At 42.5% G+C, this 17,997-nt stretch overlaps 2 protein-coding genes across 4 annotated transcripts in view; one reads left to right on the forward strand and one right to left on the reverse strand.

The window, feature by feature from the left end:
- CEPT1 (choline/ethanolamine phosphotransferase 1) overlaps nt 1–5,472 on the forward strand; it is a 30,596-nt gene extending 25,124 nt beyond the window's left edge. For all 3 annotated transcript variants that reach the window (XM_048497016.1, XM_048497015.1, XM_048497014.1), the window contains 4 exons: nt 695–826; nt 2,085–2,243; nt 2,595–2,720; nt 4,478–5,472. In XM_048497016.1, coding sequence (XP_048352973.1) covers nt 695–826; nt 2,085–2,243; nt 2,595–2,720; nt 4,478–4,597 — 537 coding nt within the window. In that variant the 3' untranslated portion in view covers nt 4,598–5,472. The remainder of the gene's footprint in view (nt 1–694; nt 827–2,084; nt 2,244–2,594; nt 2,721–4,477) is intronic.
- A 1,328-nt stretch (nt 5,473–6,800) lies between these two features.
- The window catches only part of DENND2D (DENN domain containing 2D), a 39,545-nt gene continuing 28,348 nt past the window's right edge, over nt 6,801–17,997 (reverse strand). Inside the window, exons 7-12 of the mRNA XM_048497438.1 lie at nt 15,770–15,918; nt 14,580–14,757; nt 12,231–12,272; nt 11,147–11,231; nt 8,785–9,024; nt 6,801–7,315 (exon numbers count right to left, since the gene is read on the reverse strand). Of these exons, the coding sequence (XP_048353395.1) occupies nt 7,254–7,315; nt 8,785–9,024; nt 11,147–11,231; nt 12,231–12,272; nt 14,580–14,757; nt 15,770–15,918 (756 nt within the window). The 3' untranslated portion in view covers nt 6,801–7,253. The remainder of the gene's footprint in view (nt 7,316–8,784; nt 9,025–11,146; nt 11,232–12,230; nt 12,273–14,579; nt 14,758–15,769; nt 15,919–17,997) is intronic.

Genomic DNA, 17,997 nt, shown 5'->3' on the forward strand with positions numbered 1-17,997 from the left:
CAGGGAGCCGTTATGTGACATACCCATCTTCCTTTCAGTACTATGTACTTGCTCCCAAAAGTACTCAAATTCTGGTATTTGGTGTGTGTGTCACCTTGAATAAAAATCTCTACCTTTCTCAAAGGTAATATGAAGAAAAAACTGTTCTCCCCTGTTGTCTCCAGGTAACTTGCTTAAAAGTGGAATGTTTGAGGGTTAAGCTGAATGCTGGAGATCAATTATTAGACCTTACCAGCATTTTCCGAAAACTAAATAGCAGCTACATGTAGCCCTAATTATGACTGGGACCATACAAAGAGTTTATTTCTTCACTTCTGCATGGTTTCAGTTATTGAAATTTGATTGACTGATTGGTTTGATTTGATTTTCATGCCACTCTTTCCCAACCAAAGTCAGGCTAGAATGGCTGTGCCTTCTTCCCCATGCTACTGTTGTTATCTTTATTCCCTTATTGGGCTAATGGCAGCACAGGTAAGGCAGGGAAAAAAACTATGCAGAGGTTTTTCTTTCTCCCTGTTTCACCCCAATTTAAACTGGGCTGACACACAGCTGCAGCATAACTTAAAATATTGGGACGGTCTATTGACAGATATTCTAGTTTCTAGTCTGTTTTGGCCCTGAGTTTACATGGTAGCTAGAAAGAACATTTCAGGTTGACTGAAACCATGTTAATTTTCCCCCTTTTCCTGTTAAGATTCCAGTGCTGAACATCCCAGTGAAAATACTTCCAGCTCTTTGTACAGTAGCAGGAACTATATTCTCATGTACAAACTACTTTGGTGTGATCTTCACAGGTGGTGTTGGCAAAAATGGATCAACAATTGCAGTGAGTATTTGTTATTTTCTTCTTGCTTGAGCAATTCAGGGTTTTGTTCTTTTCTTTCAGCCTTCAGAGTGTTGACATATGCTCACCCAAGATTCCATATTCCATTTTATTATCGTAATTTGTACACTGGTTCCCAGCCCAAAGAAAATACAATTATCCAAAAACATTTTGCAAAATAATAAATCTGTGATTTTCTGAGTTTTAACATTTATTTATCCTATTTGTAGTCTACTTTTCACTTTGAGACTCAAGGCAGATTAGCATACAGAAAAGGGAGGGGGAATCATACCATATACGACATTGAGTGAACAGCGTGTTAGGACTAGGAGTCCAAAATTGATTGCTGGAATACAATTTTGTGCATGCCCCACTTCTCAGTAAAAAGACAACAGTTTCTTTGATTCACAACACTTTTTGTCCATTTGAGAAGCATGTCATTCTTGACAATCTTCCAGAAATGGATAAAGATAAAGCTAGTCTTTCGGTCAATTCCACTGAAAGCCTGAGGTGACTGGAAACAACACTGCTACCACATTGCCTCACCACTTCCAGGGGTTTTTCCAGCAGTGCAAGGAGGCAGGGAAACCAGCTGCTACCCCCGCTGCCAGAAAGCCCTCCTCTTGGCTAAATGAACTTACACCATCCTTTTGGGTGGCATAAGTCCGAGGGCGCAGGTGCTGTGCTTCCAGCTGTAAACCCCAGGTGGAAGCTGACTAATGTTGGCTGTACCCCTGGGAATGCCCTGACTTGCCTCCCCCCCACTGTCATCTGAGGGGCAGCTGGACACAGTGTGTTTGCTCTCTTATGTTGCAGAGGGGACAAAGCTGCACCACTCCCCCAAACTCTTCCCTTCCCCCCATCCAGATGGGACCATCAGAGTTCTTTTCGGATGGATCTTGTGCTTCTTAAAATTTGCACGATATGTAGCTAAGGCATGCTATTGAAACCAACAAAAATAGCTTGTGGTGTACATGAACAATTTTAGACCCCCTGTGCTTTAAAAATTACATCTGTATCATAACTGTAGTTCCATTCAAAGTCTGAAATTATACATGGGTTGTAAATGCAGCATTCAATTTGTGATGTATGCAGAGTCAGATAATGCCCTTCCATACGTTTTTTTGGTAGCAGATGATTGGATTCCAGATGTTTTAATGTAAAAGGTTGTCAGCCTCCACATCATTTGGGCATACCATGTTGACATTTGTATTTAACCAATGTGTCCTTCATGATAAAGTAATGTGTCTTCTTTGCATAGGGAACAAGTGTCCTTTCACCATTTCTTCACATTGGATCAGTCATTGCGTTAGCTGCTATGATCTACAAGAAATCTGCTGTGGAGCTCTTTGAAAAACACCCTTGTCTCTACATACTAACTTTTGGTTTTGTATCTGCTAAGATAACTAACAAACTGGTGGTAAGTGCTTCATCATCTTTTAGAATCTTTTTTACGTTTAATTTTGCCATTAAACACTCACTTCCTTTCTTCTGCTGTATGCGCTGCTGAAGCATGTTGAATTCTCAAAGCAGCTTTTCTCTTTCCCTGGTTAGTGATGTACATAATAGTTTTTCTCACTTGCCTCCTCCCAATTTTGTCTGGGAGCCTTGGCCATAGCCCAGTCTATGTAAAGAAACTTTGCTGGTATTATAGTCAAAATTAATTTTGGTGGCACCAATAAATTACCAATCGTTCATAGAAATACTGAAACAGGATATTAATCTCATAGAATATTCATCTCACAGAAAATTAACTCATTTGTTCCTACAGGTTGCACATATGACCAAAAGTGAAATGCATTTGCATGACACAGCATTCATAGGCCCGGCACTCTTGTTTCTGGATCAATATTTTAACAGCTTTATTGATGAGTATATTGTGCTTTGGATTGCTCTGGTAAGTATTTCCTGATTTTTCTGGCCATTAAAAATACCTTTGTCCATTCTTTCTCACACACATGCACAATCTTAAATTTTTGCAACAAGTCTCAAGTCAGCCAGAGTCAACTGATGAGAAAACCTTGACTAGTTACCCCTTATTTGGCAAGGTCCATAACTAGGGCGTGCACTCATATTCTTATGCATGCAGTGAGTTGAGCAGTGCTTTGCCCTTGCAATCCCATTGCATACATCGGATGTTTCATGACTCCATGAAGAACAGCACATAGATCTCCATGCATAAAGGACTGCAATGCCACCCAGGCGCTGAATATTCAGGAGTCATCATTTGGATTATGAAAGTTATGTTAAGCCACTAAGAAATAATGTTCTAGTTCATATTCTTTTTAAACAGGCTGATATACAAGCACAGGCATAACCTTCGTGTAAATGGCAGGGGTCCCCAACCTTTTTCAGCCTGCAGGCACCTTTAGAATTCTGATGCAGAGTGGTGGGTGCAACTACAGAATGGCTGTCACAGGAGGCAAAGCAGAGTCCACCACAGAACAGCAGGAAGAGACATTCTGTGCATCACTGTGATAGCACATCTGCAATGTTTCAGGCAGAAACTGTTTAACAGGATGCCTTTTTAAAATGAACATATAGTTTAAAATATTTTCTTGCAAACACACAAAATAAGTATACCTTTTGACTAGCTAATCAATGCTCATCTAGCCATATATCTTCATCTTTTAGGCTTCTCACGCAAAAGGGAAAGGGGAAAAATTTCCTTTACATGAGCCTTTGTTGCCGTTTTTAATCTACCCCATTACTTGTAACAAACATAGCTGGTGCTGAAGGGCTGATAAGAACTCCTTGTACATGTGTACAGTAAGAGAGAAATTCTGACCAGATTTTGGTAGGTACACAAATGCTCTTTGAAAAGAGAACAAAATTTGAGGTAGTCATATTTTTGTCAACTTCCACCTGAGTTATAATGGTACAATAAAACTGATAAGATCTAATGATTTCACTAAAAGGTTCCGTTAAGTGCATAATTTGTTTTATGCCATAGCCCAACTGTATTTGATCAGAATCAAGTCCAACTTGTGTTTTCAGAATATCATTCTGCTGTTTGCCCAGGTAGAGTACGCCATCTGTATTAACCCATAAACATCAAATGCTAAAAAGCCCCTGGCCCACCTCTTTCTAAAAACATTCATGCCTCCGGAAAGGTGGCTATGGGAGTACCATGGCACCTATGGGTGCTATGTTGGGGACCACTGCTTTAAGGGCATGATTGGCATTTAAGAATTCATTTGATTATCAGTAAGTAAAATACCCTTATACTCTCATTCACCATTGGTCAGTTCTTTTTTAGGAAAGTGGATCAGAATTTTGCTTTTGAAATAGTATCTGTATTAATAGGTTACTTCACATTTTTATCATATAGATAGGCTTTATTTTTAACATCTTCATGCTGGTCTTTCCTTTTAAGAAGCTGAAGGCAACATCCATGGTTGCCCTAAGAGCATGATTGGCATTGTGGGAGTTGAACCTAGATTTTTGTGGTCCTAGTCCACCACTTTAGCCAGTGGTTGTCATATTATTGGCAAAGGACAAAGGAGACTGTTGCTTGCGGAGACCAGAGAGACAATATTGTTGCAAGACAATAAAATAAATGCTAATACTTACAATCCCGGTGCTTCAGAGAACTGATATGAAACAACTGATTTCAAAGCGTTTATCTTGCATGCTTTTGTGTTCTCCTTTCAGATCTTCTCTCTTTTTGATTTGCTGCGGTACTGTGTCAGTGTGTGCAATCAGATCGCCTCCCATCTTCACATCCATGTCTTCAGGATCAAGACCCCTTCCACACATTTTAATCATCACTAGTTACTTGGTCGTCACCACAGACAAGAATCAACTGACAGCTATTTTCTACTGGAGAGGATTCAAGCATACTGAGGAGACTATGAAAACGGGAGCAGATAGGAACAAGTCTAATTTATAATAATGTTGTATAACTTCTACTCTTGGTGACTGACAACACTCCTTAGCTAGTCTCCTCCAATGAAAGGGGAATCGCAAGCACTCTCCCGTCGAACACGCACATTTTCCGCTCTGCTGGTTGTGTGCCCTGGAAAGCATGCAGAGAGTGAAGCTTTGGCTTTGTAATGACCACAATTACAGAATAAAGTCTTGGGGCAAATGGATTCCCAACAACAGAGATTTCTAATACAGTGTAATTACAAGCTATAAGACAAATTTGCTTTCTAATTTTAATCATCTCTTATTAAGATACTCATTAGTACCCAACCCAGAATTTATTTACTAAACAGTTAAGCTTGTAACACACAGATATCCCACTAGCGTATTGGGCTGGAACATGTTTGACATTTGAGTATAGACTGTGATCTTGTCATTCACCTGTTGCTGATGACTGAGGTAGATTTTTAAAAGCTCAAACTGACTCTTAGGCACATTACTCCCATTGTCTCTGGAAGCTGGGTGTATACAAGTGCCATCTTTAGAAGCAATCCACCGTGGCTGGACAGGCTCTGTTCATTACAATAGGAGTGGTGTTGGTCTGCTGGATGCAAATTGCTCAGCCACTGTGCTTGATGAACTGCACCTTTTGTCTTTAACATCTACCCCCAGTGCCCAGTGAGGTGGGAGAGGGGGTGGGGTGATGGTCAGCATGCGGTATAGTGTGGTATCTCTGTCAATTTATTTGATTTTTTTAAAAAAATAAACATTTAAAGAATTTATTTCTCAGTTTCTTCAATGGGAGGCATACACAAAATTTATTTTTTTTGTATAAAATTTATGCAAAAATTATTTCTGCTCTTTAATAAATAAGAAAATTATCTTAACTATGACCATCCTTGTGTTCATGTGCTAATTTGAGCAGTTCTCTAGAAATGTTAATTCAAACTACTGAAATGTATTCCTGCTGTTGAAGTCTCCATAACTTTTGCAGATGTTATAAAGGCAGGAAGCCTAGATTCTCATAGGACAGACTTTAGGGCAGGGGTCTGCAACCTGCGGCTCTCCAGATGTTCATGGACTACAAATTCCATCAGCCCCTGCCACCACAGCCAATTGGCAGGGGCTGATGGGATTTGTAGTCCATGAACATCTGGAGAGCTGCAGGTTGCAGACCCCTGCTTTAGGATAAGCAACTGGAACGAGATGAAAATGTAGGTCTTTATGCAACCCAAATGGCTGGCAGCAAGGAGCACACTACACAGCTGAGAAAATGTGGCTTTCACTGCCATTGTGGCTAGTTCAGTTGTGCAAAGTGCACAGATTCATATCAATCACAGTCAAACAGATTGGACACCGTAGAATTTGCCCAATGGGAGCTGCAATGGCTCCTTTAGTCTGTAAGTAAAATAAGAGCTCTTCACAATGGCCAAATTTGTTACAATGTATGACTGTTCTCTAAGAATAACTATACTACTTCCTCTGAGATTATTTAACACATCCCACCAGAAGTCATATGTCAAAGATTAAGCATTTTGTTTAGAGTTTTTAAATGGATTATGTAGGATACCTGTGTTGGAAAATACTTCCTCTTCCCACTAAAGCAGCTGAGTATTAGCTTATGGTCACGCACAAAACAGTGGTTATCCTGGCCTTTGTTTTTAGGCTGCAGTGCTGAATAAAGGAATATGTGAAAGAGGGTGGAGGACTATAGCAGCCCCCAGAATTGGAAATATGGACCTGTTCCCATTGGCTTCTAGTGCCCTTGTGTACCAATATCATGGTTCATTCAATGTACTAGTTGAATTCCTCCCGTACCAGGAAGAGTATGCTGCAACTAATAGGATTAGGTTGTACTGCCATCCTTTATTGCATAGATATTAGATGAAGGTAAGGTATTCTGCTTGTCTTCCCCCTTCTTCCATTTTTACAAACCACTTTGATTTTTTTTTCATTGATTGCGTTCTATTGTTTGGCTTCTCTTTGGACTACCAATTATCTTGGAGAAAGTACTTGGCGGGGTATAGAACTGTGCCTTTACAAAACAGAAATAAGAGCACATAATGCATCAGAAATGGGAACCCATAAAACAAACTTTCAGTTTTAAGCGTTTGGAATGGAAACCATTTTAATACCTACAAAATTGTTTCCTAGAAACAATTAATTTCTCTACATTCTTTATTATCGTTCTACTGCACCATTTCATTTCTAGAACTATCTAGAATCCTAATCTGATCAGGATGATCACTTGGCTCATTCTTTTTATGCTGCCATTTTGTAGAAGAACTGCAGCTTCATTCTTCTGTCAGTTGGGTTACAAATCACAGCCAAACTTTTAACTATGGAAAAGCAGCTTGTAGTGCAAGTCAAGGAAAATGGAGGAATTGGAGTCTGAGGCTACTCTGGCCTTTCGTGGTCTACAGGCGAAGGCACTGCCATGATATCATCAGTCTGGTGAAGCCAAGATGCTCCTCTACTTGGGTCTTGGTCGGAATAGATGGTGTCTGTAGATAGAGGTGTGCTTATCTGGTGGCCAACGTACCTCATAATGTTGAACACAGATTCAGGAGAGTCGTCTTGGCTTCTTTTGTTCTTGATATTCATTTAATTTCTGCTGAAAATAACCTGTGAACAGAAAAGCTTGTCACTATATTTTCTGGCACAGCTCATTGCTGGCTAATTGACAAGAGATGTTCTTTTTCTGGGTGGCAAAACTATGTTCAAGGTGCAGTAAACTCAAGGAAAATGTTGCCATATAATAGAGGTGTGGGAGCTAGCAGGATCTAGGAATTCAAAGGGCAGAAAGCTCCAAAGTTTTATGGGATGGGATGGTTTTTTTATACCATTCATGCTTTGCTGGAGATTCAGATGTTGCAAGCCAGCAAATTAACTCAATCTTGTCCAAATAGTTCCAATTTCAACACAACTTCCCATGGCTGTGTTTTTTATTTGAGCCTTTAAAGTGGTCCATTCAAACAAGGAAGCTCATAAAAATGACACTGTTGCAACCTCCTCCTGACTGCAACAGCAGGGCTTTTATCAGGGCTCATCTCAAAATGTGCCAGGTGGATTTTCAGATAACCAACTACCTTTCACCCTCACCCTCAGCAATGTCAAATGGAAATGTTGTTGTACTAAAGACTGCTGCAGTAAATACAGATGAAGTACCTTCAGTACTACGCATTTATGCAGTGCTTTTTCACTGGTGTCTTAACATGTCATGAGATTTTTAAAAACCAACAGTGCCTTTTGCACAGTTTTTTAAAAGTGGTATGTGCTAGAACATGCATCTCTCCTGATTTTTTTTAAGCAAGTCACTGCAGCTGTCCCTATGTAATAAGGCCAAATCAATGTGGCGCTTCAGCACTCGGTCAAAGTTTTGGGCCATGTGCTAAAGTGCTGCTGATTATAAGTTCCTGCATTCCTCCATCTCCCACTATTGTCCATGCTATGCTATGCCATGCTTGGAAACGCTAAGTCTGAGCCCTGTCATATCTATCCAGCTAATATGAAAATGGAGTCCTCTCAGTTTTCTAGTACTAAGAGCAGGGACTCATCTCAGAGGAAGAAGAGAATTTGTAAAGTTACTACAACTTGCAATTGCCTTGCTTCCAAAGGTTCTAGTACAGTAAACAAGATGCATCTGCAGTTAGCACATGGGGCACACACTGTAACAGTCTTGTCTAATTCTCCACCTTACTACAGGTCTCCTTTTGGGTGGTCCTCCTCCCTTGCTTAGAAGTTGTTGGTTTTATACCTTGCTTTTCTCTGCCTTTAAGTAATCTCAAATCAGCTTACAGCCACCTTCCCTTCCCCTCCCTTGTGAGGTAGGAGAGGAGAGAGAGTCCTGAGAGAACTGTGACTGGTCCAACGTCACCCACCAGGCTTCATGTGGAGGAGCTGAGAAACAAACCAGGTTCTGCAGATTAGAGCCTTCCTTTCTTAAACCCTACATCATCGAAAAAGCTGACAATAAATCTTACGGATTCATATTTTTCCAATAAATACATTTGAACACCTGAGCCACTGATAGGCCTAGGTCTGTAAGAGGAGGAATAATGGCACATTGTTGTTATAGCAGGGCCAGAGTTTACCTTCTGCACACTTTCTGTTCCTTTCTGCTTCCTGAATAAATAATGAGAACATTTGAGTCTTCACAAATCTTTTCAGAAACCTGCGGCAGGCCCTGGAGGTGGGGGCTTTGCAGAACGGCCGCTCCTGGAAGCAACCTTGACCGCTTCTGTTCCATTTGATGTGCGCTGGGTAATGGCCAATGGTTTTGACAAAAAACTGCACAAAAGCATCTGAAACATGTGCATTGAGCTCCTCAGAAGCTGGAAAGAAGAAAAGAGGTATTTAACATTCAATTACAGGAGAAATGTTGTCCCTTTCAAAGACCCAAATTTACATATTTTAACAAAACTAACTTTTCTCCAGCTCACTGATAGGGAATTCTCTAAGTGGCTGTTGTGGTTTTTCCGACTACGTTGCCATGGTCTAGTAGTTTTTGCTCCTAACATTTCATTTGCATCTATGGCACGGTGTGGCCATGGAGAGAAACACATCTTATCTTTCCATGCCTGTGAAGAAACCAGGCACAAATGCAGGCAAAACATTAGGAGCAAAAGCTGTCAGACCATGGCCATACAACCTGGTAAACCCACAACAGCCAGTTGACTCTGGCCATGAAAGCCTTCAACAATACAATTCCCTAACTCATATTTTCTTAGGGACAGTGAACATGAAGTTTGATTTAAAATCACCCCACCTGACAGAACCCAGCGAATGGTTTGTGTGCTGATGATTTTGGTAGAGTGAGCATTTTTTTCTGAACACCATTCGAGCTAGTTTCTTGGTTATTGCAAGCAGACAGTCAGCCAATTCACCCAGTGAACCTTGCACATAAATGGGTCATTGCATGGGAAAAGCAACCCACGTAATCTCATTCATCTTCTAAATGGTGACCATTTCATATGCTTGTAAGTGGTTGTGAGCAAACACAGCTGACTCAGCTAGACAGGACTGAGTTCTCAGACACTAATTTTTCATGGGGATTGTGGGGAATTGATGTGAAAAAGATACTCATCAGCACCTTTAATGAAGTGCTTTAGAAACTCTGACTATGCATTAATTAATGAGAAATGTTTACCGCTTATATTCATACAGACAGTGTGGAGTATTAACTATTCGAGCAACTGTGGTGTTCTTGAGATAGAAAATCCAATTCCCTGCGTTTAAATGTTAAGAGGCTATAAAATACGCCCGCATCTGGCTCCAGAAGGAAGACTTTGCTGGCTTGCATAGATCTACAATAGTAGATATAAAAAACAAAATACTAAAATCTAGAGGCCTTCTATTTAACCGACCCCAAAATGTCACAAAATGAGGTATTCTGAGCAGCAGTTCCATCACTGCTGGCTTCTAGAAGGCAACATAACAAAATGGATCCCAACTGGGCCAGAAACCAGAATGGAATGGAATGCAATCCATAAAAGAATTTAGTATGTTTATGGACTCCAAAAATCCAGTATCTAGATCCACCCATCATCCTATATTTTTGGGATTCTCTTTATCATTAAATGCAACCCTGACAGTCCTGTGTTGTATTTCTGGTTGCTTAAGATGCTGTGGGCTTCCATGATGTAGCCGATTGGCCACTATGTGAAACTGGACTAGATGGGCCTTTGTCTGATCCAGCATGACTCCTCTTATATTCTTGTGTTTTTAAGATTTACATGGAAAACTGTGCCATTCACTCAACCTTTTATTTCCCCAGTATTCCACCCACAGACATACTGGGAGAAATTCCATACCATTAGCCCTCTGGGGTCAAGGTCACCTAGCCCAAGGTTGGCTGACATGTTTTTTAAAACATGCTGCAGGCAAGTTGACTGCAAACAGTTGAAGACCACGCCAACTTTCTGTACTCTTAATTTTTTTCTCAAGTGCTACAGCAATGTAGAGACACGACAAAAGGTCATTGGTGTAGTGGTTAAGAGCAGGTGGATTCAAATCTGGAGAACGGGTTTTGATTCCCCACTCCTCCACCTGAGTGGCAGAGGCTTATCTGGTGAACCAGATGTGTTTCCACACTCCTACATTCCTGCTGGATGACCTTGGGCTAGTCACAGTTCTTCAGAACTCTCTCAGCCCCACCTACCTCACAAGGTGTCTGTTGTGGAGAGAGGAAGGGAAAGGAGCTTGTAAGTCACCTTGAGTCTCCTTACAGGAGAGAAAAGTGGGATATAAATCCAAACTCTTCTTCTTCTAGTCCACTGGGGTAAGCCTGAAACTCAGACCCACCATTTCCTCCATTTGTGACACTATTAGAACAAGAATCTCCTTTCTTAGCTCATCTGCCCAAGGAACCCTTATCTTCACTGCGAGTATAGCTTGTAAAAAGACTCCTATTTTTGGTGTATAGGGAGAGGTGGGCAGTCAGAAGGTTGTGCTTACTCTTTATGTTGTTGTTCATTGTTGGCAGGGAGGCCAGCATCTCGCTTTGTAGCTTGCCAGGCAAGATCTCTTCTTCGTCACCAACCTGTAGAGAAGTATAAATGGTGAGGTAAGGTGGGAAAAGAACATCCTCTGGAGCAAGGAGGCATGCTGGACATGGGAGTGTAATTAAGAGGGGGACCATGCTTAAAAACACACAATACATTAAGTGGTACATAAATGGCATGAATAGGATCCTGCTTACGATAAGCTACAAACAGCAGCATAGACTAGTCTCTAATCATTTATCCAAGCAACTTTGTGAAACCAGTTTTGCAGTGCAGCCCTATAACCTGAGCAGAAATGCCTTCTTGAACAGTTCAGCACTGCATAGTTTGCAGAAGTCCAGGAGAGTGGGAGCCTCCGACCACCTCAGGCAACCCATTCCACAAGGCGGGAGCCACAATGGAGAAGGAACATGGACAGGCAGCTGTTGATTTTGTCCATTTACAGGCTGGCCTCTGCAGAAATCCACATTAACAAACTGAGAGGAAAGATCAGTTTGGGGCACGTGAAATTTGAGGTGGTGAAGAGACATCCGAATGACTATGATAGGTAGGTCTGCAGAGATGTCAGATTGGACAGAGGAGGACAAGTTATATAAAGAGATACAGCTAGTGATGAGGAGGATCCAAACGTTTTGGCCTGAGGGCCACATTGAGATAAATCATTTGGTAGGTCAGATTGGAGTGGGGATGGGCATCTATCTCATTTCTGTACCCATGCCTCAGCCTCTCTAGAATCTGTAAGTATCTTCCATTTATAGATAGATGTTTGGGGAATATGTGGCACTTCACTTCAGGCACAACTGTGCTTATTTCTAGACATGCCATCAGATACACAAAAAAGAGGGACAGAGTGAAATGTGGGAAAGTCTGCAATGGATAAAGCTGAGCTTATCACTAAAGCAAGAGATAAAGCACTAGTCAGAAAAAAGAGAGACCTAAGCAACAGGGAGGGGTAGAGGCAGGCTTTAGTACAGCAGCATTGCCGGGAAAGGCCCACCATAGTCCTGCAGCTCCCAGTAAGACTGAATTGTACTTACCAATTTCAAGAACTTTCCTTCACTCAGATCAACAAGTAACACCTAAAGGGCAAAAACATCCATCTTTATCCATCCAAGACTGCTCTAATGACTAGCAAACTAACAAGGGAAAGCAACAGCATGTTCAATACTGGATGAGGAAGGGAAGGAGTCAAAGAGGGCAGAGAACTCTGGAACTTCTCACAGCATCAGAAGACACTTGATTCCATCCAAGAGCGGGTAAAGTGTTTGTGCACATTCTGAGGTCATATGCACTTGAAGTAGATTTAAGGTTTGGGTTTTTTTACATGATTACATGTTTCTTTTTAAGGCTGTTTTACATTATAAGGTCAAGCAATTTGCATGTTAGATATATACTGATTGGCAGTATATATGCTGAAAGCACCTAAATGTGCCACTGAAGTTGCATCTGGCTGGTGCAATCTATAGTATTCTAATAAGAAGCAAATGTTGATACCAAACACTCAGAAATTCATGAAACTGACTATCATTCCTTTGCCAATGGAAACACCACCTACGACACTAATCCCCAGTGTAGTACTACTGTATCTGATGCATTTCCATGTACCCATTTCACACACACCCAACATCTCTTCTTAATACTTCCCAATTCCCGCCCCCCACACACATTGAAAGAGGGGGTGCCTCAGAAGCAAGGACATAGGTAAGGGGGGGTTCTTGGGTTCAAGCCCCCCCCCCATTCATGTCCGAAGCTCCACCCACCCGTTTTTGGGTTTTTAAAACATTTTAGTGTTTTTCAGTTTTTTGCCTGCAGGGGGCGCATTGTTTAGGCTAGCACAGGGGTAGGGAACCTGCGGCTCTCCAGATGTTCAGGAACTACAATTCCCACCAGCCTCTGTCAGCATGGCCAATTGGGCTAGCAGCACCAAACTTTCATGGATTGTTTGGGGGAATCTCCTGATGATACCTGCCAGGTTTGGTGAGGTTTGGTTCAGGGGGTCCAAAGTTATGGACTCTCAAAGGGGGTGCCCCCATCCTCCATTGTTTCCAATGGGAGGTAATAGGAGATGGGGCTATCATTTTGAGGGTCCATAACGTTGGACCCCCTGAACCAAACTTCACCAACCTGGGTGGTATCATTAGGAGAGTCTCCTAAAGTTTGGTGCTGCTAGCTTAACAATTGCACCCCTGACAGCAGGCACCCCCCAAATTTCCCCAGATTCTCCTTTTAAATCCACCCCTTTCGGGCATGGATTTAAAGGGAGAATCTGAGGTTCTCAGTTTAGAAGAAGAAGAAGAGTTTGGATTTATATCCCCCCTTTCTCTCCTGTAGGAGACTCAAAGGAGCTTACAATCTCCTTGACCTTCCCCCCTCACAACAACCACCCTGTGAAGTGGGTGGGGCTGAGAGAGCTCTGAAAAGCTGTGACTAGCTCAAGGTCACCCAGCTGGCCTGTGTGGGAGTTCACAGGCTAATCTGAATTCCCCAGATAAGCCTCCACAGCTCAAGTGGCAGAGCAGGGAAACAAACCCGGTTCCTCCAGATTAGAATGCACCTGCTCTTAACCACTACGCCACATTGAAAGTGATGCTGTTTCTCAGTGGGGGATAATCCACTCCAAAACAGAATCACTTTCAACGTTGTTTAACTGGGGACCCCAGATTCTCCCTTTAAGGTGGATTTAAAAGGAGAATTTGGGCTCTTTAGTTTAAACACCATTGAAAGTGATGCTGTTTGGGGGTGGATTCCAGCATCACAATGGCTGCAGGGCGGGGGGGGGGGGGCGCAAAACTCAGATTTTGCACCGGGCTCCATTTTCCCTCTATGCCTCTGCCCAGAGGCGAGGGCAGAGGGAACTACCAGCTGCCGGCTGGGAGCCCAGCTTATGGGGGGCAGGGGAGGGCTGGGCGGGGGAGTCTGCCGTCCCCATCCTTGGAGAGCTGCTTTTATAAGCGATAGGCCAAGGGCGGGGCTTGGGGAGGCGTGGCCATGCTCTAGGGGCGGGTGGGGGTGTGGCCCCCCGAACCCCCCCCATAAAAAATCTATACCTATGTCCCTGCTCAGAAGGCCCCAAGAGGAATAATGTATGCATTGTGCACCCAGTAACCGCCTCCATCACATGAAGACACTCAGCTTGGAATCTCTCAATCTTCCATGATTGGCCCCATGGCAGCCATTTTGTAATCAGCTGCATCTCACATGGAAGTCATTTTGTCTAGGCATCTACGATCTGCACTTAAACTGATGAAGTGCCCTCAGGTTCAGCAAGGTTGGGAATAACTGATGCAGATATAATCATAAATGCAAATCCTAGCTGCTGCCTCTGAGGAGATCTTAACATTTTGTTTTCTTGTCCACTCAAAAGAAACACAAGATGAAAACAGCACCTCTTCCATGGGTTGATCCAAAATCTCGTCCAGGTAGCGTTTTTGGACGCCAACCATGAAGGGTGTGGGGCAGCAGACAGTGCTCAAGAGCTGCTCTGGAACCACCGGGATGTATGTATGGCACCAGGTAAAAGGATAAAGAAGAGCAGCTGTTGCATGGATGCCCTTGGAGAGGGAGCTGAAAGGGAAACACAAACTGAACAAAACAGAATCGAATATGGGAAGATACTAAAAGATAAGGCACATACACCAATATGTGTACATCCGAAGAATGTCCTGTTGATCTTTATTACATTGTTATTTAAATATACTACCTGCTGAATTTTGAGAATTTGAAAAGGTTACAATGTCATTATCAATTTAAAAAATGTAAAACATCCTATTGAAAGCCAATGTAGTATAGTAGTTGGTGTTAGATAAGGATCTGGGAGACCCAGTTTATAATCTCTACTCTGACAGCCACTATCTCATCTTAACCTACCTCACAGGGTTGTTGTGAGCCTAGAAAAGAAATTAGGAGAACAACATTGTAAGCTGCTTGGGTCCTCATCTCAGACATTTTGTATCAACCTGGCTCCTAAAGCCAGACTCAAATAAAAAAAGAAAATCAGAAATGGCTTCAGTCTCAAGTCTGTCTTGCAAAAGGTTAGGACTGTGGTTTACAACCTGTGTCTGATTTCCCAACAGCCAAGAAGGAGCTGCAGTCACAGCTTCTTCTGTTAATCTTCCCTGGGCCCTGATGATTGATCCAGCAGGCCAGCATGGTGAGTCAACCACTAACAGGAAACAGAGCACTGAGAAACCCAGAGTATTGAGAAACCCTGATTGTAGCCTCAATCGTTGTTGTTAGGAAATTCATGAAACAGGGGAGTTCTCCAAGTTGCAACCCAAAGTAAAGCAGCCATAAATAACGGCTCCCTGTGCAACATTATCATTTGTTTTCCTAAACAGCCTGGCCATTAACATTATATTTATTTTGTAGATATACTGGTTAAACGAGTATCCTCCACTGGATGTTAATTTACTATTTTTAAAAAAAGAACAACACATTAAAAACCATAAAACAATACTCAGCAAAGAAAGCACACATCATAGCAGTGAACCATCTTCAAATGGCAGCAAAAACCTACTGCCCCTACATCAACCATTAAAAGATAATTTCTTTGAGATTAGAGTCAGAGTGTTTCTACCTGAGGTCTTCTGCCAGGAAGACTATCCGTCTCTCCAGAGCTGCAGAGGCAAATATCTGGAGGATCTTTTCAGGACTGAGGCACTGTAAAAGTACCTGAAATTCCACATGTTCCAGTCGAGATTCCAGGGGCCGGGTTAGCTCAAGGAGCTATGTGAAAGAAACCAAGGCACAGCAAGGTATTAACATATGTACACACAAGAGGGTGAAAATGTTTTGCTGGACAGAAATATTCTTTTCTCCCACAGGCTTGGATCCTAATCCGTGTTTCCACTTCACCCCTTCTTCATCTTCTGTGGAGGTGAGCCTGCTCTGCAGAGCACGTTCTTCTAAGGCTAGGTACTGTCAGGCTCACAGGAAAACACTGAAAAAACATTGTCGGCAAAAATGCTTAGCCCTGGAGACTCACGCACCATAATGGACAACTGTCTCCACGACGGAGAAGGGCATGGCACTACAGGAAACAACAATTAGGATTCCAAAGCATAACATTTAGGAACCATTGTGCTCCACCAGGTTCATTTCAAGATCTCAGATTGAGATCAAGAACCTATTTATTAAACTGTTGTGAATATTACTTATCCTTGATCGTAGTTAACACCTAAGTTTTATTTTGATTTTAGAAAACAACTTTCCAAGTCAGGATTTTTAATACTACTTTACAGAACCAGTTATTAGAAACGATCAGGTTTCTTATTTAAGGGCACAGGGACATAAGCATGAAGAAACTCCTGCCACAGAGAAACCGAACGTCAAAACCTAATCCTAGGCTTTCCACTCCCCTGCACTGTGTGGCACCCAACAACCCAGCCCCTATATATACACACATATATATTCTTATTCTAAGAACAAGAATAAACTGTGTGGTCAGTAAAGCTTTGGCTTTTATACTTGCTGTCTCCAAGTGGTGTAGCGCCAACGGGGTGGAGGGTGCAATGCCCTGGGTGGAGCCATAGTGGGCCGTGGAAGGGGCATGGAGGAGGCGTGACGGGGGTGTTCCAGGGCGGAGGGCACAGTGGTGGGGATGCAGGGGGCATGTGTGCCCCGGGCGCAATTTCCCCTTGCTCCGCCCCTGCTGTCTCCTAAAGAAGAGTGGAGGCTCAGAATCAGGATATCCTGTAAGTGGGAATGGGTGCAGAGAAGGGAAGCTTTGTGTGGGGATGGCTTTCACTGTTTGCTGCCCTCAGTGGTCAGCGAACAAGGAGAGGAGAAAAATATAGGGTGGAACACACAAACTCAGGTTGTGATCCTACGTATATCATTTGGGAGAAAGTCCCATTCAATCCAGTGGGTTTTACTTCCAGGAAACCATGCTGAGCACTGGACGGTTCATCTAGCGCCTTCTCTCCACCTCTTCACTTGCTCTTCCTTACTTGTATGCAGTGCACAGATCTTAGGCTACCAAAATGGGACAAAATAAGTCTTTCTTTTGAATGGCTAGAGACAAAATAGCTTGGGATTATTTGCCACACTTCACAGAAATAGCTGCTAACACGCAGAATGAGCTAATTACTTTGGCTCATCTTGCCAAATTTCATTCCAAGGACTTACAAAATATCACACCAGTCCAATGCATCCCACAATCTACCCTAGACCAGAAAAAAAGGCCAAACAATTCATTTTTTCTGCAGAGCCACAAACCCCAAATCTTTTTGAATTGATAGACACACACGTGCCAATCACTACTTATGTGCAGTCGCTAGTCCCCAATCTCAGCTTGATTTCTGCAGCCCCAATCTCAAGCTTGATTTCTGCAAGCTTTTGCAATGTAGATTAACCAGCTAATCAAGAACATTAAGAGTCTGTGGTCTATTCTGACTCCTCCCTTCTCCCCAGCACTTCAGGCTGTCTGCCTTTTTCTTTTTAAAGCAGTGCCTGCACATTTATTAACTTAAATGTACATTCACATTTTCTCACATGTGCACACCCTTGTACTTTTGCAAGTTTGAAAGCAGAAGTTTTTAAAACTCTGGAAATCTGATCCGGGAGGAGAGGGGAAGTGGGTTAGTGATGTTGCAGGTTTGCCAGTCAATGGCATAGGGCACAGTCATCTTTAACCAGGAATACACAAAATTGGTTTCCTGGAGGTTAATTCTATAGAGAAAATATGGTGGTTGCACTGCACATCCATAGCAGCTCGATGTTGAAATGATCTGGTTGTTGTGGGTTTTTCAGGCTGTGTGGCCGTGGTCTGGTAGATCTTGTCCCACTGGACACAGTGTGTAACAG

Source organism: Sphaerodactylus townsendi, linkage group LG05, assembly GCF_021028975.2.
Source record: "Sphaerodactylus townsendi isolate TG3544 linkage group LG05, MPM_Stown_v2.3, whole genome shotgun sequence".
Lineage (NCBI taxonomy): Eukaryota > Metazoa > Chordata > Lepidosauria > Squamata > Sphaerodactylidae > Sphaerodactylus > Sphaerodactylus townsendi.